At 36.6% G+C, this 22,261-nt stretch overlaps 2 protein-coding genes across 9 annotated transcripts in view; both read left to right on the top strand.

Annotated features, from left to right (window-relative positions):
- Window positions 1-22,261, top strand: part of Cadps2 (calcium dependent secretion activator 2) — a 529,236-nt gene that overhangs the window by 332,503 nt on the left and 174,472 nt on the right. For all 8 annotated transcript variants that reach the window (XM_057791365.1, XM_057791395.1, XM_057791386.1 and 5 more), the window contains exon 9: window positions 10,233-10,299. In XM_057791365.1, coding sequence (XP_057647348.1) covers window positions 10,233-10,299 — 67 coding nt within the window. The remainder of the gene's footprint in view (window positions 1-10,232; window positions 10,300-22,261) is intronic.
- LOC130888494 (ubiquitin-conjugating enzyme E2 D3-like) lies at window positions 16,289-17,672 on the top strand. Its single transcript, XM_057791459.1, has one exon. It carries the CDS (start codon window positions 16,417-16,419, stop codon window positions 16,858-16,860), a length of 444 nt encoding a protein of 147 aa, XP_057647442.1. The 5' UTR covers window positions 16,289-16,416; the 3' UTR covers window positions 16,861-17,672.

The raw sequence follows: 22,261 nt of genomic DNA on the forward strand, positions 1-22,261 counted from the left end.
AGATGAAATTTTAAATAGTACCAGACCTCTAGGGTAGGGAAGACAACAAACAATTTAAAGAGCAGTAATAACCCAGAGTATTTGAACAAAGGGGCACTCAGTGTGGACATAAGTGATCCAAGGATGCAGGAACGGATGTGGGCATGGGTAATGCTTATAAAAAGTAACAATGTTCAGAACTCATGGAAAGAGTGCCAGAGCAGGCTTAACAGGAACCCAAGCAAAGCTAGGCCTGCAGACAGCTGATCAAACAACTTAAGCACAGGGGAGCAGGACAGAGACTGGTACACTGAAGTCAAGATAGAATGTCAGGTCTGGAAAAATAGACAAGGCATCTCGCCATTCAGTCCCCTAAGGCTTGAACCAGAACTCTCCAGTCCTTAACTGCTAAAATTGGCCACAAAACATTAAAGCGAGGTTCTGTGACATAGTTGATGTAGAACAAGGTGTTGAGAAGAAAAATCTGAAACATGCTGAGAAGGAGGGGTTCAGATAGATGACTTTGTAAACTAAGTCAGGAAAATATGAGTGAACAGAGTCAGTCTATGAAAATTTCAGAGTTCTCAACCCGTGTCATTGTTAACTGAGCCAACAAAACAATGTTTAAAGGGTGAAAGACCCAGGAACCATGTAAATGGATGGATGCCATCACAGAGCATACAGACCAAATTTTAAAGCAAACTTTCTTCTTTTTCAGATACAAATCAATAGATTCCTAGCCACGTTACAAGTAAAAAGGGGTCTTCTTCTGACCCATTAGTTCATTCTAAACAAACTGTAAAAACTCAGTTGCCTACTTGTATGAGTGAGGATTTATTTATTGTGTTAATAATCCAGATTATTCACACAAGACTGTATTAGAGAGCGGGGCTCCAACAGAGTCTTTTGTAGAATCTTTTGACCCTGAGGTTCTGAGACACAGTGTGTACTGTTGTCTCCCAACCCCTTTCTCCGTGTCTCACTGAAAGTGTTCAATTTCGTAAAACTCAGTATCATTTTTATTTGCCCACCAAACCTCTTCCTTTTTAAAATGCTTCTTAGAATGCAGCAATCCAGTGTGCACTCTGTGGGACACACTGAATCTTGGGCTGTATTCTTCTTGATTTTGTTGCGAAAGGATGATTGTGAAAATGGGCATTTCGTGTATCTATTTTACTTAAACTTCTAAGTATGAAGAAGGCAAATCAGCATCTACATTTATAGAAATGGAAACCTAAAAGTTTGATTACCTGTGTTGTATATAATGCTCAGCCATGTCTGATCATTTTTTTAAGGAGATATTGTGCCCTAAAGAGAAGTTACCATTACTAGTGCATAACAGTAAATAATTTTCTCTGAAGTCTCAGGTGTCTGGAATCCTTTTTGGCATGTGCTACAGAATGTCATTCCTTCTGGAAGATGTCAAGCTGGGCGCCAGGGACATTCAAATTTTCCAGATTGATGACACTTCCTGGTGGTGTTAGGCATGTTTGCCTGGCTTAGGTAGGGAAGGCTAGATTACCCATACCCTCAACCCTTTATATTATATCTGGGACATTCTATAATCAGTCTGAAAATCAGTAACTTTTTCTTAACATTTAACAGCAACAAAATTGCTGCAGATGAAAAGGGAGGGAAGAACAATTAAATTAGGGAAAACCAAGGAATTGTGCATTTATGAAATATTCATTCTATGACTGAATATATTAAGACAATACAATATTAATTAGCTTCATCTAGACATTCTATAATATATGCTTATTTAAATGCATGCTGTGTATCATAATGCATACCAGTTTGATAATGAAAATTTTGTTTTAAGAAAATAAAAAAATTAATATAATTTTGAAAATATTCACCTTTGAGAGGACATGTACCATGAAAACTATATTTTGGACATTTTTTCTGCTAAATGAGTTCTAAAAGAATATCATCAAATAATTATCAAAGATAAATATTAGCATATCCTCCTCTTTTTAGGTTTTCTTATATGAGAAGGGATATTGTTAAATAGCCCAGACTGGTCTTGAACTCCGTGGACAGAACAAGCTGGTCTCATTTTCTCAGCCTCCTTGCCTCTGTATCCTAACTGCTGTGATTACAGCGATGAGCCACCACATTTGGCTGAGGAACTATCATCTTAGAGGAAGATTTCTCTAAACAGTTTGACTTAGATTGTTTGCCTCGTGTTTGGATTCATAAAGGTCCTTTTCCACATTCAGCTCTTAAAACGCTAGTGCCCGCTGAGGTTTATATTTAAGAAGGTAAAACTCTTAAAAAGAGATGCAATAGCTTTGAACTCTTGATTCTATATGGAGTATTACCTAAGTAAAATGAGGGATCTGTCCTTCAAGCCTGTCACTGTGTCTCCTGTTCCCACATCATGGAAGCCTAACATTTTAAGCAACATTAAGAGTTACTGGCTTTTCTTGGCCTTAACTTTTCTCCAACTGTCAGGTACTTTGTTTGGTGAAGACCCATCCTTTCCTGTCCAAGAACAGGAAGTATAAAAACCAACTAGAAAATATTTATTTCTGAGTTTTCTAATGCTCAGGTCACAGTGTTGTCTTGATTCCGTTCCTTTTCTCATCCTTAGCTGAAAACAAAACCAAAAAAAGGAAAAAAGGGGAAAAAAAAGAAAAGGAAAAGGCTTAATCTTGTGGAGTTAAATAAAAGCAAGAATGTAGTGAAAGGAAGATTCCTTTTATGCAAGCAGCAGAGACTGCGGTGCTGGGTGACTGAAAGTGCCTGAGGGCATTTGGTCCCTATTGGTTTTCACATCAAATGCAATGGTGCCCACAGATAGCCTGTATTGTTGTCAGTTAAATGGGATCATGAGTGTCTGAAAGGTGTTTGAGAAGGAACCGAAAATCATTTTCACAAGTGGATGATTACTCTGCCACATGTTAACCGAACTCTATCAGAATGGCCCAGCTTTTTGAGCCTGCATTAATTGCTCTTTCAACCTTGACTGAGGTTTCCCTTTAAGAAAGCCCTTTCCAGGACTAAACTACTCTATATATTGATTTTTTTTTCTTTCTGTATTTTCCCTTGAAAAATGAAGCCTTGGAGAAGAAAAGCCTTTATTATTCAACATGTAGATTGATTGTTCTATTTCTTTGAATAGGAAACGGGACTCATAAGTGATCCACCCAAAGTAATAGTCCCTTTTTTTCCCCAAGCGCTGAATAATTCCCATTTTCTGTATACAATTATGTTTTTCAAATATTCATTAGTGATGATTTTTCCTTGTAAAGTAAACCATGAACTCTCACAGCATGGATTCTATGCAAATAAATTGTCATATTCTCTTTTCTATTAGAATTGTATGCCACCATTCTAATTGAAACTAAACTACAATATTTAGTAAAATGTTTGGAGAATTTTTGTGTTGGAAGCATTCTTTGAATAATCTTCAAGTTAGAGAGATTGCGTAAAATGTTTTTGAAGTGTTTGGTTAAATGGGACCTTTTCTTTCTTAAAATCATTTCCTGTCCCAAACATGGCATGTATAGTATTAGCTGCATCTTTACTATGACTAGGAAAATACATGCTACAGTTCATTTTGTGTGATTGAATAGGTTTAATCTCAATTTTTAAGACTGACTAGAAAGAGTTCTTCAAATGTCATTAAGTCTTTTTATTATGTATATATGTATGTGTGTGTGTGTATCAGCATGGAGTATATTGTATTTAAAGGACATAACTAATTAGTAAAATACCTATTAGTAAAGTACCTATGAGGGTACTGGATTAAAGAAAGATAATTCCCAGAATGTTATATTTTAATTTATCTTTTAAGTATGTGTTCAAAGGAATATTGCCCATAACAGCATTTTAAATCCTTTTGTAAGTGACAATGATGACAGAAAAAAAAAGCAGTCTTAGCAGTTACAGTTATGCCAGTGTTTGTCTAGTTTAAAGTTTACTTTCTACTAAGCTTCACATTGTTATGTAAATCTGTGTTGTATCATTTTGATACTAGAATACCTACAGTTAATGATCACCATAAGTCTAAAGAAATTTTTATTCCTGTTGCGCTAGAACCTTCTGAGAGATTTTGGAAAGACTAGGTTGATTCCTAAAGGAAAACCTTGACAAGTAGCCATGGTACATTTTTCATCTTGATTTGTTAACAGATTTTTTAAAAAACAGTGTTGCTTCCAAAGAGGTTGTGCATTTTTAAATGAGATACCCTAATGACCAGGTGAAACTGTTGACTAAAAATGGCTGAAAATATGCTGTATACCTTATGGGTAGAAGCTTTTGTATCTTTAGGTTTGACCATTAGAGAGAGATGGGGAGACAGAGAGAGAGAATGGCGAGCAAGAGAAATATCAAGTAGGCAAATACCACTGCCATTTTATTTTCTTTTTAAACTTTCCCCTAGCAGCATATTTTAAATATAGACTGAAAAGTCTTGGAGTCTGGCTTCCTATGTCTCTGATACTTGAAAATACCATATGACATCATGGGGTTGTTGTGTACACAGAAGTAAACGTTATAGGCCAGGAAACAGGAATTTAGTTGCTTTGCCTCTTTACAGTGATTCATGTTTCTTTGGGGAAAAAAAGTCATACTTTCCAACAGAACTCGCCCTGGCTGAAGCAGTAGGACTTTAAGACCTTTGCAGTGTTTGGACTGACTTCAGAAACCCAGTATCCAAGGACTTAACGCTGTCACCTCCTTTTAAACCCCAGCATTGTGTCAGAACTGCTAATTTCTTTGTTACCTAATCCAGTGTAAGAAGAGAAGATTTTAAAGTTAAGCAGATAATTTTTTATTCAAAGAGAGCAACCTCTTAACACTTAAGTTGGGTGTATTGATGAAAGCAAATACTTTTAAATAGTGTCTGAGCAGTTAGTGTCAGATAATTCAGAATACTCTGGTATACGAGCCCTGTGGTGCTCTGGAAACATTCAGTGGGGGGAAGCTGCGTATTTGCTATCAGTACTGGCAATGTGTAAGAAGTGTACAGTACAGTATCTCCCTTGAACTCCCTTCAATAATTCTTGGATCAAATGTGACTCTAGCTAAGGAACCTTTTTCCTAAGACCATATTCTAAGGGAAGTAGAGAATTGAGCATGGAAACTACTTTTATTTGTGTTTCATTGAAAATTTTTTTAAAGATTTTTAAAATGTTTTGTATATAGGCAAATTCTATAGGTGTTGGAAATAAGTAATGTGAGCCCCCCAACAATATAAATAAATGCATCTGCTCTCATTTTTAAAACAAAGTAGAAAAATCTACAGTGCTCATCAGAGAACGCTTGTGCCATGCTTGGTGATACTTGTTTATTGAGCAACATTATAAATTGCCACCAAGATAAAAACATGCATTCATCTAGCAGGTCTGATTTTCATACTCTTTAAAAACAACTTTATTATTGAGTTGATCATGCAATCAAAAGAAAGCCAGCAATTACTTGGCAAGTTTCAAAATGCTAAGAAAGAGGCCAGCATCAGATACAACCCAGCAGCAGATCCTTAGGGCACTAAGCAAGTTCTGTCCCATCTAAGATGAGGAACAATTCTACTGATAACCCTACCCTACCATGCCCCCCCCCCTTTGTTTGGTAGAATCCTGTTTCAGAAATCAAAGAGTTAAGAATTTAAATGACAAGAGGAAATATAAGCTTGACTTTTAAAATATAATACTGTTTTAAAACACAAATAACAAGTAAATAGGTTTTAAGGGTATGCCTAATGATATTGCCATTTTATACCAAATAGTTAAATAGCTAAACTTTTTGTTGAACATTAGGTAGTTATAATTGGTATTTATATTAGTGGCCCTAAGATGTCCTGAGGCTTTTTTTAAATTGTTAAAGAGATGTGGAATTGTCTTTTTTCACTATTCGAAGTCATTTATTGTATATAAGTTCTCTGAAAATTAGTATAGATATTGTATAGTCTCTCTAGAGAGAATAACTCATTTTTTAGTAATTAATGAATATCCCAACATTAATATGTATGGAATAACACATGTTAACTAGTGAAACATAATTTCAGAGTAAATTTTCATATTTTTCTAAAATTAAAAAAAAAATCTTCTGGGATGTAGATACCATAAAAGAAGTGATGTGCAACCTCGCATTGAACATTTCAAAAAATAAATAAGTGTCAGGCTGGTGATTCAGTAGCCACACTGGTTCTTCAGATAGGTTGAGAGAGAATATGTTTTCATTTTTGTAAGATGTGTTCTGATCAGTGGACGGCCTGGTATTTATATAATAATAAGTTGTGCTCCTTTTCCTCGCCCCTCCACATTTCAACCCTTCCCAATAATCCTAGCACCCATCTGTAATGAATTTCAACTCTTCTGAATTTTAAACACTACACGGGTCTTGATAACTGAAGAACTCATTTTAGAGGGAAAGTGTTCGAGGAGATCTCCACTATACTCAAGGCGGAGGTAAAGGCCCTTGCCTTTGTTCTAAGTATTCAATTTAATCATATGAGAAATACCTGTGGAGTCAGAATGACCACATACCCAGAGTACTTCTTAACAGTGATTTTTTTCATTACAAAAGCAAGATGCACTCTCACGCACTTCCAGTGGTAATGCAGCGAACCGCCATCTCTTTGGAAAAACAGCCTGGCGATTTCTGGCACAGTTAAACACACACTGTTAATATGATACAGCAATCTAGTTTCTGGACACTAGAATGAGAGAAAAGCATGAAAACACTAAAGGCTTACACACAAATGTTTGGGGGAACTCAGTTTTTCATAAGCAAAGGTGTGGCAACAACTCACACACATGCCAACATGGGAATACGTTCGTACAGTGGAATATGCTGCTTAGCAATTAATGGGACAGGCTCTTGGAACACATAATATAAAGGATGAATGCCAGAAGTATTGTTCTCAGAGAAGGAACTCAGACACAAAATGTTGTATGCTATGTATTCCCAACAACATTGTAGAAATGAACAGTGAAGTCAGATGCAGAATCATACACAGAACTACGGCTATAAGGGAAGGACTGAACATAATGGGCACAAGGAATCTGGCATTCCACAAATTGATTGTAGTAGTGACTACAAGGTGATTATTTATAATTATTATTTTTAGCATCTCTTTTAATGGTAGCCTAATCATTTCTTACTATGTGAGTTTAAAGTTTCCATTTAAAACAGTATTGGCAAACCATTTTTCTTCATTTACTCATTAATTTTAAATACTTTCCTTATGGAAAGAATCTGTTCTTATAGAGGAAGGCAGCTAGGCCTTGGGACTCAATTACAAAGCTCATACTTATGGTGAGAACAAAGCACATGTAAACCTTAACGTTTCTTTTTCAGTGTGTATATGTTTTCTTATAGATCTCACTTCTATTTTTAGATAAAAATTGTATTTGACTAATATGCATATTTTTCCATGCGTGGTTCCTCTGTGTAACCTTTGCTGTCGTGGAACTCACTATGTAGACCAGGCTGGCCTTGAACTCACAGAGATCCAGCTGCCTTGGCCTTTCAAGTGCTGGGCTTAAAGGTGTGTACCAACACCACCCTGCTAAAATTTTTACCAGGATTAAATAGTGTGTGCTTTTCACATAGTGTTTACAATGCTTCCTTTTTGATAACCTTTCGTTGACTGTCATTTCATTTTTCTGTGTAGAGCCCATAAAATTCTTATGACCAGTTCATTTCTGGATGTATTTAGACAATTGTCATTCATGTGTGTATTCAAACAAATTCGTTCTCATGGTGCAATAGCTCACACATCTCAAGATCCGACTTTCAAATATCCTGCTTCCAGTACCAAATTTTCTTTCATTCTTCTTCCTTATAAAACCATCCACTGTTATCCAAATGTTTATTCCTACACACTGTACACATATCCTTCTACTGTCTGTTTGTAGAGAAACTAGAAGTTGTTATTCTAAATTCATCGGTGCATCCTTTTGAATGATGTTCATCTGACTAGTACTCCTCACAAAGAACCTGCATGCTTAGAACACTCCTAACTAATTTGCATGCGGTAATGATGGTTCGTGGATCACTCTCACTTGTGTGTGACCCGTCTGCCCAGCACTCTGCAAAGTGAGATGCTCTGAGAGAGCTGAGAGGCAGGCTGTGGTCACAGGCAGAGGTTATTCCAGTGCCCTCTGTGGCTCCTGAGCCGCTATTAAGTGCACATCCTGCTAGTACCCTTTTATAGAGAGCATCCATCACGTGCACAGTAGCAAGCTCCTTGGGTCACTGTTGTTAACCCTGTAATAGGAACATGGGTATGTGCATTTCAGGAGAGGGAAATTATATAGAAAAGACAGAAAGAGAGCAGCTGAACACCTATCACCACAACCACAAGAGAAATTAGAGGCGGAAAGAAAGGGCGTTTAGGGGACCTTGGAAAGAAACAGTGAACAGGTGAGAACAAGAAGAGCCAACATCTTCACCAATGTCTAAACGAGTTCATGTTGCATCCACAAAAACAGACAGTGGCTTTGGGTACATTATGATTGCCAGAGAGGAAGCCCCCACACTTAGCTGATATGTCTAAAAGCAAATGAATAATTGGTTGGGCCATTTGGGTGATACTTTCAATGTAAGAGCCCAATTGTTTTGAACTTTAATAGCTCCTTAGTTCTTTATTCTAATTCTGCTATTAATATTTAGAATATTTACTTCATGTTTGTTCTTAGAAATTCCAAATCATGAAGTATGAAATGATATGAACCCTGACCCTTTCATATGATATTACGTAAATTTTTCCTGAATTTTATTGATTTTATCAAAGTCATAATTTCAGCGACAAGACATTATTTCTTTCTATGAATATACTATGTTAGCGTTTAGTAAATACGTCCATTACTCTTGAACATTTGTTATCAATTTTCAGAAATGCAAATTGTAGTACCCCATGTGCCCATACAATGTCATGTGGGATCTGAGTAACTTCATAATAGAAAGCTAGGCATTTCTGCATCTTGCCATATTATTTCTTGGAAGAAAGGTTTCCTGTTAATGCTCCCACTGGTATTGAAGACAATGTCCATATATCCACTATACATTCCCAAGCATCTCAAATTAGTAATTTTTAAGAAAGAAAGAAAATATGTTTGCTTTGTTTTATAAAAGTGAGTTCTAAGACAGAGACAATAATTTCTAGTGTGAAATCATGAGAGGTCAGTCCTCTGAGCCCTCAAACTCTTAGAGGTGACATTCTGTTTTACTTAGCACTGTGCATAGATTAAGTTCATTTGAATAACCTTTATATTGGTGAGAACAGAAGTTCTATTCTCAGGACTGGGGAAATAGCTCAGTAGGTAAAGTGGCTAGAACCCATGTAAAGAAGCTAAGCATAATTTCACATGATTTTAATCCCAGAATTGAGAAGGCAGAGAAAGATTTCCTTGAGCTCATTGACCAGCCTGCCTAGCCTACTTAGCAAGCTCCAAGCCAGCGAGAGACCCTGACTCAAAAAATAAGAGGAATAGCTCCTGGGAACAACCTCTGGACTCCACATGAACTTACACACACAAGAGCATGGACATTCACTTGCATACACATATGAACACATACATCATGTGTTCTATCCACATGCATGTCCAGGTTAATCATTTCAGTTCAGATTACAGACGTCATGCCAAGTTAAAATCCATAGCTGAAATGGTGCTAAACTAAATTATGTCACCGTTTTTATTAGCTAAGTTTTGTAGTGAAAAATAATGTTCAGTGAAGAACTTACATAAGCCACATACATCTCAAAATGACAGAGCTGCCAAAGCACTTGGAAATCAGGATACCCAGCGTTGTCCTCTAACAGGCAAAGAAATGAGAGTGGATATTGGTGCAGGCATATCGTGAGGTCACCCAACTGGACAATGACCATTCACCCTGGATTCTTGGTTCTGTATCTACCTCCTTCTCAGGCCACGCTCATCAGCACGAGTCGGCTGAGCGCTGAAGAACTCAGTACAAGTTCCTTCGCTCATAGCCTCTGTGTCGCCTAAGAAACATGTGAGAAAATAAAATTCCAACTGGTTCTTTGATTATCCTTTCTAACTCCTACTTCCTTCAATTTGCTGTAAGGACTGACAAATTGTTAAGCCACATAAATCAATTTCCTTTCAGGCGTGGAGAATCAGCGCAGTCACCTAGTAACTCAGAAGCTGCATGTTGTCTCCGCTTTCAGAGAAACGAAACTTTGCCTGTAGCGGGCTGGTCTCATAAGAACCTAGGGAAGACATGTGGCTCTGTGAAGCGGCACCAGTATTCATGCACTCTGTCGTTTTTCTTCCCAGGTACCTGTATGCCCTTGGACAGAAGGTTTGGAAAAGATGGAAAAAGCGTTACTTTGTTCTTGTTCAGGTCAGTCATTTATTTTCCTGTTAAGTAACTGCTTTCTGACAAGGACTCTCACACTGTTACCTGTTTGTGTCATATCTCTTATATCGTAATAATTCCTGCATTAGAAATTAAACTGACAATTATTTTAAAAGCAGTTCATTTGAAAATAGACAAGTAGTGAATTCGTTATATGCCAATATTTTTATATTTTTATTTCAAACATGTCAAGCAGCTTACCATGAAATGACTGATGCCCTGTTCTTGTGTGCATTTCTGTGTTGTCTGGTATACTAGAATGCAACTGTTTTCCTTTGTCAGCTTCTGTGCTCAACTAGTTATGATATCAAATTCAATAGCCATTGCAAAGGGCCACTGTGAAGTCTGTGTGGAAAAGGCAAAAAAAAATTATTATTATTGAAATTGTGTTGGCAATCAAGGCTTCCTAAAAAGATCTAAAGGATGCTAAGACAATCCTTGAAAAAAAAAAAACTGCATCGTCCAGGTAGTGTGCATATAAATTGTGGCCCATCCACTCTCTCGCTTTCTTTGAATATGTCTGTGTGTATTCGTATAAATGTGCTTATAAGTCAAATAGTCCACTGCTAGTAATTGCATTCTAAATATACATTATTGGTATGTGTGTTCGTTTGACCTTTCAAAATCATAGGTAGCCTTTGTTCATAGAATATAATCATTAAATTTTAGTTACATTAAAGAATAGATTTCAAAATAATCATTTCATTCCAGAATAAATTCAAACTATTTCATTCTCAGTGGAAATATCTGAAAAGAGAATCACTCTTGGAATCCTAACACAGAATAGCCTGTAAAATCCCATTGATTGCTACCACATTAGCCAAGCTTAACTGGGCTAGATCAGAATGATATGGGGAAATGCCAATGGATGAAAATTATCATTTGCTGTTTTCTAGAGAGATAGTCATCCATCAGTTGCTGGGGGAAAAATTAGTTTATTGATGTTCCATGGTAGCATGGTGTCTCCATGAAAAGTGTTAAAATTCAGTCAAAAGTAGTTGTGTCTACAAGGCAGATCACCAGTCCATTTTATTCTTAGCTAAAGTGTAAGCTTTTCTTGTATGGCTTATAGTAATAATAAAAGTTATGCATGTGTGTGTGTGCACATGTTTATACAGCGTGTGTACGCACACACACACACACACACAATCTTTTGATCCAAAAGACAGGTAATTGCTTTGTGGAAGGGTTTTCTGCTCACAGTTCTCAGTAGTCTACCCGCCCCCCAAACCATTCCTATTAAACATCTTCTGCAGTTATCAAGTTTATAGTGGCACAGAATTCTAACTATGCTTATGAATAAATTTGAATATAAATATTTCTGGATATGTTAATCTTATTCCTATTATAGATGTCTCATCGGCACCTAATTGGACAGTCTTATCATTGTGATTTGTCTTTGCCGTGTCTTTTGGAAGCATTTTACTGACTTTTCGTGGGAACAAAGCTGCTTTTTCAGTTTTGTTTCATGAATCTGTAGAGAATCTCAGATAATTCCTTAATCCCAATAGATGATTTGGGGGATAAACTACTTTTGAACCAACTAAGCTGGCTCTTGTTTCCCTGATGGAAATGTGTGTGAGAAACATGAAAGTGTGTTTCAGAGGTCCAGCAGGTTACAATTGTTAAGGGAGTACCTAAAAGTCTCCAATGTATCTATTGGTTCAATATGAAGCTTAGGCAACTAGAGACTGGCTTTGAAAAGTTAATGCTGACCTAATGCTTTGAATCCTGGGAAGGCTTAAGATCATCATTTGCTTCCTCTCTTATTTTTTAGTAAACAGTCACACAAGACAAAAATTTTAACACAAATGTATACACTTTGAATATCATTTATTGGAGAATTTAGAAATATAAGAAGGAATAGAAACATTTCAAAATTATAAAGTAGTGTGTTTTGTGAGACATTGAATGTGGGACTAACTTTTCCAGATAACTAAAATAGGTATTTTCTTTTAAAAGATGAAATTCAACTTGCATCAAAATCGTTGTTAAATTCACATGCTCCTTAATATAAATTTAAGAAAAATTCTACCAAACTTGAATTAGAATTTATTATACTTGTGATATATCAGATAGATGATGATAGATAGATAGATAGATAGATAGATAGATAGATAGATAGATAGATAGATACACACACTGAGAGAATCCAATGCCTAAATGTGTTGAAATATATATGCCAGTTCTCCAATAACTTTTTGAAGTTTGAAACACAATTGAATCTTCCTTCCAATTCCAAATGTAATGGGAAGACAAATTGAATGCTCTCACTTCAAAATCAAGATGGATATGTATGGAGATTCGATGAGAATGACCCATTGGGAGGAACTGGGTAGTTTTTATTAGTGTTTTTAAAGACATCTCTCATTCTATCTGCACACAGCTTGTAGGTCCATACCTGCAGACTGCGTTATTGAAAGGTGAAGGAGTCGCTTTTCATAGGGAGCACAGTATTCCCTGCTGTTTCTGCTGCTGCCATCGGCACAATGGTGCTCTAGTGATAATGTGAATCTCATCACCACGTGCAAGTGTGGATTATGTGAGTGATGTAGCTGGAGACCCGGCCATCAGCCCAAGAATTTGTCCTCATAAAAATTGATTGAGAGTCAGGTTTGGCCAGCTGAAAAGTCATCATTCCAAGTGAACACTTGAGGAGCCACTGAGGTGAAAAGACTTTTCAAAGACCCATACAAACATGAAAATTGGAGGCAAAAATGTCAATTTAAATTAGAGCTAGAAAACCAGAAAGCAAATTATCGGTTAATGTTAGGTATTTTTTTAGCTTACTACTTAGGTTGCAATCCCATTTATATTCTAACCCTGGTATATTTTTAGTAATAAATCTATTTTAATAACTAAGAGACTGAATTTTAAAAAGGTAAATTTTTGATCATGTTAAAAGAAAAATTACAAAGAAAATATTTGAAATTTTACCAAAATTAAATTGTCTTACATATATTTATGTTTCCCCAATGTCTTAACATTTATTATGATTTAAGAAAGCATAACTGATATAAACTACTTTTGATATTATATTGTAATTCATATTATAATAAGAATTGAATTTCTTTGAAACAATTTCTCTTCAGGTAATCTGCTTCAGGATGTAAATCATCATTGATTTGAAATAGTTTTTTTATTTAACTAAGTGGAATTATTTCTCTTACAATTTTCTAACATCTATTCAAATAGCTGTATATACAAGATATTGTATATTTCTATGATAAATTTAAATTCTCCTGAGGCACTTACACATTAACATATCTTTTATGTGTTTAATCAGATTGTTACTAAGTGATTACCCTATGGCACACATTTGCCTAATGCACTTTTAATATATGATCTTCTTTTCTCTTTAGAATAAGCCTGCCAGAGGATGTGTTACTATTTCCCTTGCAGGGCAGATAAGATAAAGTGTATATGGGAGCATTATGTAATGTTCTAAGGATTAATCTAGCATGAGATGACGTCAACCAATTCATGTTCCGTTTGACAGTAGAGGCAAAACTCATATTTCCTCTTCCATATGGCTAAGATTAAATTGATGCATACAACCACAGTTCATCTGAAGATAAACAGATATCTTAAAAATCACTGGGGACTATTAGTGCCATAAGGTACAAAACAGTGTTGCTGCATTAAAGAAGTAACCGTAGAGTGGTAGCCTGAAGAGACCCGGGGTCAGGAAAACGACTGACTGTGTGACATCACTGGAAACTGAAGTAGGCATCTATGCTGTGTTGGCCCTGTGTCAAGTGTTCACTGCTTGTTGTCGATGTGTCAGAATCATGACTTGAAGTTGCTGCAAACAACAGCAGGCTATCAAGACATAATGTTAATTACATATCAGCTGACTTGGCACAGGATGTTCACAGGCAATGATCAGAACACGCTGCAAGCACATGAGAAATACTGTTTCTCGGGAACATGTTGGTATTCTATTTAAACCCAAATAAGTGGCTCTCTTTGCCTAATGATTTTTGAAGGACTCAGCGTATTTGGAAGACCTACTGAAATTAACTCCTCATAGGCATTTGAGATGACACTAGTGCATATAGAACATGAAGGTGGTTGCAGTTTAAGTTTAGAGTAGCATTTGATTGCTTATACAACAAGACAGTTTGAAGTAATAAAGGCATGGCTGTCACATCAAGAATGATCAGGATAGTGGCTCTGTTGCTGACTATTTAAGTTGGGCATACTTAATATATGAACACATGGTTTTTTGTGGTAGAAAATGAAAGACCCTGTAGGCAGAGTTTTTCTCTGAACCACCTGTCAGTTCCCAAATAACCAGTATGGAGTCTTATAATAATTATAAATGCTCAACCGATAGTTCAGGCTTATTACTAACTAGCTCTTACAACTTAAATTAACCCATTTCTCTGAATCTATATTCTGCCATGTGGCATTACCTCTCTTTCATCTTGCACATCCTGTTTCCTCTCTGTGTCTCACTGGTGACTCCTCTTACTCTGCCCTCTTTCTTCTCAGCCTCCTCTGTGTATGGCTGTCCTCCCTATACTTCCTGTCTTACTACCAGCCAGTCAAGTTTTTATTAAACCAATCCAAGTGACAAATCTTTACAGTGTATAAAAGGATTATTTCATAACATTTCCCTCCTTATGTCTAATTAAAAAGTTTTAACTTTAACATAGTAAAATTACATAAAACAAAACAGTTATTAAGTAAGTTATTAAGAATTATAGTCACAATATCCAGTTCATTTATATTTGGCAAAATAAGAGAAAATATTCTGTTATCTATCTAACCTTGTGAGTCTAAAGTTTTAGACCTAATATGCCTTTTATTATAACTAAGGAAAACTTTTAGTCTAATTATTTAGTCATTAACTCCTTCAAAGACCCCAAATGTGTAAATGTTGCCTGGACTATGTATCCTAGATGTATTTAATAGATCATGATCCTTTAATCTCCCCAAGATTTACAACCTGTGACATTAAATATGTTTAAGCTATCCACAAAGTACAATAAACTCCTCACAGCAACCTCTATAGTCACCAAAAGGATTGTGGGACCCTACAACAATGATTCCACCTGGATTGCCCTAATGCTACTAAACTAATAAACACCACCCAAAGATTGGATTTGGACTATAAACTGCTCAAGACAATTCCCAAGTAGCTAGCTGAGATGGTGCACCCCCATACACTACTCCAGCCAGGACTTCAGATAAGCCCTACATTTTCCCATTACTCAGAGACTGGGAACAAATGATATAGGTAACCCTTCTGCAAATTGACCATTGCTTCAGTTTCCTGAGGGACCCCTAGAAATGCCATTGCCCCCAGATATCAGGAAGTAATTTTAATAACACAATACCCACATTTGCAAAAGGTTGGGTGGGTGGTTTTTGGTCTTTCACTTTGTTATGGATGGTTGTCACCATATATGGGGATTGGTTACAAACTGTTATTGGGTATAGTCAGAAAAAAAGACTGAACAAAAGAGATTAGATTCAGAGTTCTCATTTTGAAAAAAAAAGGTGGGGGATAGAAATGATAGGATAAAAGGATAAATTATTGAATCTACTTTTAAACAAATAAGCAAATACTAATCCTAAATATTTTACATTTATATGGATTTTTGTATATTAACACAAATTTAAGGTTATATTTGTTATAACACATTGTACATGTGTTTCTAATTTTGTTTAAGTTCTTGTACCTATGCAGTTCATTTAATAATATAATGTAAATTTCTAATACTTGAAAGTTACCTTTACAAAGTATTTAGCATACTTAAGAAATATAGGTTAAGAGGGAGGGGCGTGGGGCCTCAACCGCGCAGCTGCCGCTTCCATTACCTTCCTCCTAAGGTCTCCTTCCGGTTCTCGATGCTTCTCTGGGTCTGAGGGTTTCCGCCACTCGTCTACCCTCCCCGTCAGCCCATGACCCGCCTCCGTCTCCCGCCCTCCCTGCCCGACCTCCGATCAGTCTAGTAAGAAGGCGCCTGTGTCTGGCAGAGCCAGTGTGAGAAGAGGAGACAGACCTTCCTCGCCACCGGGATAATCAGGAGTTTTGGCCGGACCTTTGAGTACACATCGGGAGAGTGAGGAGCCCGGCGAAAAGCACAGACTATGGCACTGAAACGGATTAATAAGGAACTTAGTGATTTGGCCCGTGACCCTCAAGCACAATGTTCTGCAGGTCCAGTTGGAGATGACATGTTTCATTGGCAAGCCACAATTATGGGACCTAATGACAGCCCATATCAAGGTGGTATATTCTTTTTGACAATTCATTTTCCTACAGACTACCCCTTCAAACCACCTAAGGTTGCATTTACAACAAGAATTTATCATCCAAATATTAACAGTAATGGCAGCATTTGTCTTGATATTCTAAGATCACAGTGGTCTCCTGCTTTAACTATTTCTAAAGTTCTTTTATCCATTTGTTCTCTGCTATGTGATCCAAACCCAGATGACCCCCTAGTGCCAGAGATTGCACGGATCTATAAAACAGACAGAGATAAGTACAACAGAATATCTCGGGAATGGACTCAGAAGTATGCCATGTGATGCTACCTTAAAGTCAGAATAACCTGCATTATAGCTGGAATAAACTTTAAATTACTGTTCCTTTTTTGATTTTCTTATCCGGCTGCTCCCCTATCAGACCTCATCTTTTTTAATTTTATTTTTGTTTACCTCCCTCCATTCATTCACATGCTCATCTGAGAAGACTTAAGTTCTTCCAGCTTTGGACAATAACTGCTTTTAGAAACTGTAAAGTAGTTAACAAGAGAACAGTTGCCCAAGATTCAGAAATTTTTTTAAAACTGGAGCATGTGTATTATGTGGCCAATGTCTTCACTCTAACTTGGTTATGAGACTAAACCAATCCTCACTGCTCTAACTTGCTGAAGAAACCATCTGAGGGGGAGGGAGATGGATGCTCAGCTGTCACATCCAAGGAAGCATTATTCTAGCGCATCCATTCTTGTTTAAACCCTCCACTGTTAGAGATTTGAGGTTACATGATATACTTTATGCTCATAACTGATGTGGCTGGAGAATTGGTATTGAATTATAGCATCAGCAGAACAGAAAATGTGATGTATTTTATGCATGTCAATAAAGGAATGACCTGTTCTTGTTCTACAGAGAATGGAAATTGGAAGTCAAACACCCTTTGTATTCCAAAATAGGGTCTCAAAGCATTTTGTAATTTTCATTTAAATTGTTAGGAGGCTTGGAGCTATTAGTTAATCTATCTTCCAATACTGTTTAATATAGCACTGAATAAATGATGTGAGTTGTCAATGGATGAGTGATCAACTAATAGCTCTCCTAGTAATTGATTTATTTTTCTTCAATAAAGTTGCATAAACCAAAAAAAAAGAAATATAGGTTAATAGTCACCCATAACTATCAAACTTATAGTTATCTTTGTTATGTTTTCAAGCTCATACTGAGATATATTTTAGATAGATAGGTAATCTTCAAACACTTCAAAACATACAGAAGATGACACTTAAAATGTTTTAATAACTTGAATTTTTCTTGATATGAGACACATTTGTTCCTGGCAGCACCAATATACTTCAAAAATGGGATGGTGGGCACTGAAGAACCTCCATATGGAGTTTGCTTTCTTTGTGGCAAAAGCCAGCCATGTGGGCAAGAAACTGCCCTTGTCTCAATTGCTGACCTTATGCTGTTCAAACTGGACAAGAAGGACACAAAAGAAAGTGACTATCAAAATGCCAAGACAGGGTAGGAAGTCCTTCAAAATTTCCTGCTTCTGAAAAATATCTGTCAGATATTCTAGACCTATATGGCAAAGATGAATGCCCCAATGTTGGGAACTTTGGGTAACTGTCCAGACAGCCAGCTGTTTTTGTCATTTCTCATATTTTTTAAGTAACTTGCTATGCAGTTCCTGGTTACTCAGGTAATATTATTTTCTTCTCGTGTCTTTGATGGAGTTGAAGACTAGACAGTTACAGTTATAGTTCTCCTAAACCTGGGTAAAAAGTGTACTAGTTACAAACTTTAGACTCTTCAGAAAAGGACAGATAATGGAGTAGTCTCTATAAATTTGTCAATTACTATTGAACTTGACCTTGAAACTGTATCTCTTACTTGAAATTTTTTCTTGTTATATGTAGTTTCAGTTTTGCTTAGGTTAATACCTTTCCTTTGTATTTGGACAATACTTGATAATAATTCTTATTATATAGTTTTACTATGTTAGAGTTAAAACTTTTTCTTCTTCGACAAAAAGGGGGAAATATGGGAATTCTCTCATGGGTTCGCTATCTGATTGAAAAGAGCATTTTAGTCAGAGAGATGGGGTTTTTAGGGTTGGATGGGACAAAACCAGGGAGAAGAAGTGGAGCAAGGAGGAGCTTGGCTTTTTTGAGACAGGAAGCAAGTGGAGGCAGGTGTTTTTGCAGTAGCTTGCAATTCACCGAACTTTGTTTGTTGTTCTTTAATATTTGTGTATGGGTTGTGTTTAATAAATGGGAAAACAAATCTTTATCAAGACCCTATCAACATTTCTAGACAGCACCTACTCAGGCTCCTGCACAAGAATAGTCAAGTAACTATTGCTGGAAGGTACATAGACAAGCACGTATCCATTTCTAACAGAATCAGTCATTGGCTTTTTTTTCTGTGTGTATGTGTGAGTTACTTTGCTCTCTTTTTAAAATGTAACACTCACATGTCAACAGGTAGAAATCTATCTACTTTATTATTTTAAATAAAAGATCATATCCATAAACTGTACCTTTTTTATCTTGCTTAGAAATTTGTTTTTGTCTACAAACAATGATAAGGTAAAAATATAATCCTCATATATTAACTTTTATATATATGTGAAAATACTCTGTCTAAGGACCCAATACTTATAATGCTAAATATGACTATAAGCATTAAAAGAACTCATGATTTTTGAATGACCTCCCAAATATTGGCTATTATTTTTCTTGTCACTTTTTTTTTACAGTCAAACATTTTGTTAAGTTGCCTTATTTTAATCTCAATATTTCAAAGCATACATTTTCACTAATGAAGAAAAAAGAACCATTTGTTATGGAGTTTATTTGGATCAAAATATTAGGGGAAAATAATATTGTAAGTTTATTTGCAAACTAACTTTCATATTTGGTAATTAGAACTTTCCAAAGAATATCTAAAAAAAGTTATAGTGGCCATAAACATTTCTATGATATACCCTGAAATGTTATAGAGACTGTCTTTGATCCCTCTCTTTTTCTTACTTCCATGTCAATCATAAAGTATTGCTTCTTTTATTGTGAAAACTAGTGTTCCACTTATGACCATTTATGTCCATCCGCTCTGCCCCCAAACTAGCTGAGACCACTATCATCTGCACATGGGCCCCAACAATAGCATCCTGCTCTTTCTCTTCCACTTCCCCATTTTCTTTATAACTTTTTCTTCATGGTACCCAAATAACCTTTTGACACATAACTCACATTAAGACACATGGTGTGTCTCTTCCTTTCGGGAAAAACCTACCTAGTATAAACCACCACATACACAGATTGCTCAGTGAGTGGGTTAGCTCTCCACAGCCCTTGAGCAGCACAGAGTCCAGCCATTACCATTCTCCTATGTTACTTTGACATGGGAATTTTTTGTACATTATGGCTGCAGTGTGGGTGGTAGAATATACTTTGATAGATCATCTCCACTTTTGTGTTTATGTATTTATTACTAGACCTAAACCACTGTCTTCTCCCCCTCCACACTCTGCCAGGGATGTACTCTATGTTGTGATGTACTTTGTATTAATATATTAGAAATCTACAGACCTGTTTTTTTTTTTACTTTTTATACTATTGAATGCTTATGATCAAAACTTTTACTCTAGGGTACTGAATAAATTTAGCCTTATTAGAAAATTTTTTAAAGAGATACCCTTCTGCCTAAATCCTTCTAGTGACTGCCATGGCTCTTAGAATAATAAATAACCATGACCTGACAAAGATTCTATGGATTTCTGGTCCTTAGCTTCCTATCATGAATCAGCACCTACCGTTCTAAAATCCAGCATCACTGCTGCCAAGCTAAAGGTTTGGCATCTTCCAGGTCTCCGGACCCCTTTCCAGTGCTGCCTAAAAATATAAGTTTTGTGAGATTTCAGTGCCTCTGCAACTTTAGAGGAAGTCCCCTGCTTTCCCTCAGATGGTTTGACAACTCCTATACTTCCCTGCAAACATATGCACTTGCTTTCTCTTTTCCAGGGCTTGTTCTTTCTACCGGCTAATTTAGTTTTCACGTCAAATGTTGCCTGTTCAAATGTGTCTTATCCACTCATGGAATTTAAAATCCCAACTCTTTGTCACAGCTCTCTGTTTTAATTTTTCTGGAACATTTGTCTCCAGTTAAAGTGTTTTATGGATACATTTAAGTTTTTAATCTGTATACCCTTTCTAGAGTATCTACTTAGCACTCTATCAAACATAGGTAGAAAGAGACTACGTATTTGTTAAGTAAATGAGTATGTGCAGATCACACTAAGCATTTGGGTAACAAGGCTGCCCTTTTTTTTTTTTTTTGAAGGAATTTTCACATGATTGTTATATCTCTCTATGCCATTTGGCCAAGACAGATAATCATAATATATATATTCAACTCAAATCTGTCAGTATCTTGAAGATGTATTCATTTTCCTTGATTAAATTAAGCTCTGGGTTTTTTTTTTTTTTCTTTTTTAAAATAACTCCTGGAGCACCTTTGCCCTCTGCCAAGAATATCTCCAGCTAAGGATTTTAAAAGACTTAATCTTACTGAAATGAGATGGCAGCAGTTGCTAAGCTGCCAGCCGTTAACACGATCCCTACAGTAGTAATACACATACGAACCTGGATGCTGTGGTCTCTCAGATCTCTTCGTTAGCACCTACATGTGTGCATATGGGCAGGTGGCAAGCAGGTTGGCAATTAAGAACAAAGGGCAAAATAGGAGGTTTCCTATCTCAGATATGGATCCCATGTGGGGCCACAACCATCAGGTAAAAGTGCCCTGTCAAAAGTAATGATGCTAAAACCAGACTTAATGCTGTCCTCAGATTAAAGTCTGTCTGTCTCCCCCAATTCCCAACAAATCTATTCTTGTTGGACTCATTACAAGTGGACTGAGTAAAGAATATTAAATGTTTATGATTGCTGCAGGGATTTTTTTTTCTGTTTTAATATAGTAAATTAGGTGAGCTTTGTTCAGTAATACACCAGGAAGCTTATGAGAAAAACAAATACTTGACCAGACTGGGTCAGACTTCCATGTTTCTGTGTAAATAATCCCTTGCCTCATTGCTACAGTGCAGAGTGAGCAGATGCTGTTGGGTTGCTTCCGGCTGAGAATGGAGCAGGGCAACCTCTGGCTCCTGCAGATGACCTTGCAGCAGAGTCCCACGTGTTCTGGGCCCTCCTTGGCAAACAGTAGCTCCCATAGTGTTACCACCTGAATGCACACATAGATGGCTTGTTGAATCGGCCTTATGAATGTGACATAGCATGACCTTGTAAAATAAACATGTAAAGTCGGAGCTCTTGGAATTCTAGAGTAAGCAAATGGATTGTGAAGTGTGCATCACATTATTGAACCAAAAAAGTAAATTGTGACTCAGAGTCTACTACTAGTAGGTTCATTACTGCTGGAGCCAGGATCTTCCCAAAGCCTAATTGCAGGCTCTCAGTTGTTCTGTGGGTCAGGTTTCCGCACTGTTAGTGACAACTCTGTTCACCGTTGGTATTCTGTTACTCTCCCATCTGTACTCTTCCTTGTACCTATGGGCCCAGTTACTAGAAGGGATTTTGAATCTATTGGGTAGTTTTTGAGATGTTTAGGTAAAACATAAATTAAGCAAGCCTTTTAAGATTTCATCATTTTGTGACCATGTTCTAGAAATGTACTCATTCCTCTAAAGCTGGAATTTGTGTTTTTT

The sequence above is a fragment of the Chionomys nivalis genome, chromosome 1 (genome assembly GCF_950005125.1).
Source record: "Chionomys nivalis chromosome 1, mChiNiv1.1, whole genome shotgun sequence".
Lineage (NCBI taxonomy): Eukaryota > Metazoa > Chordata > Mammalia > Rodentia > Cricetidae > Chionomys > Chionomys nivalis.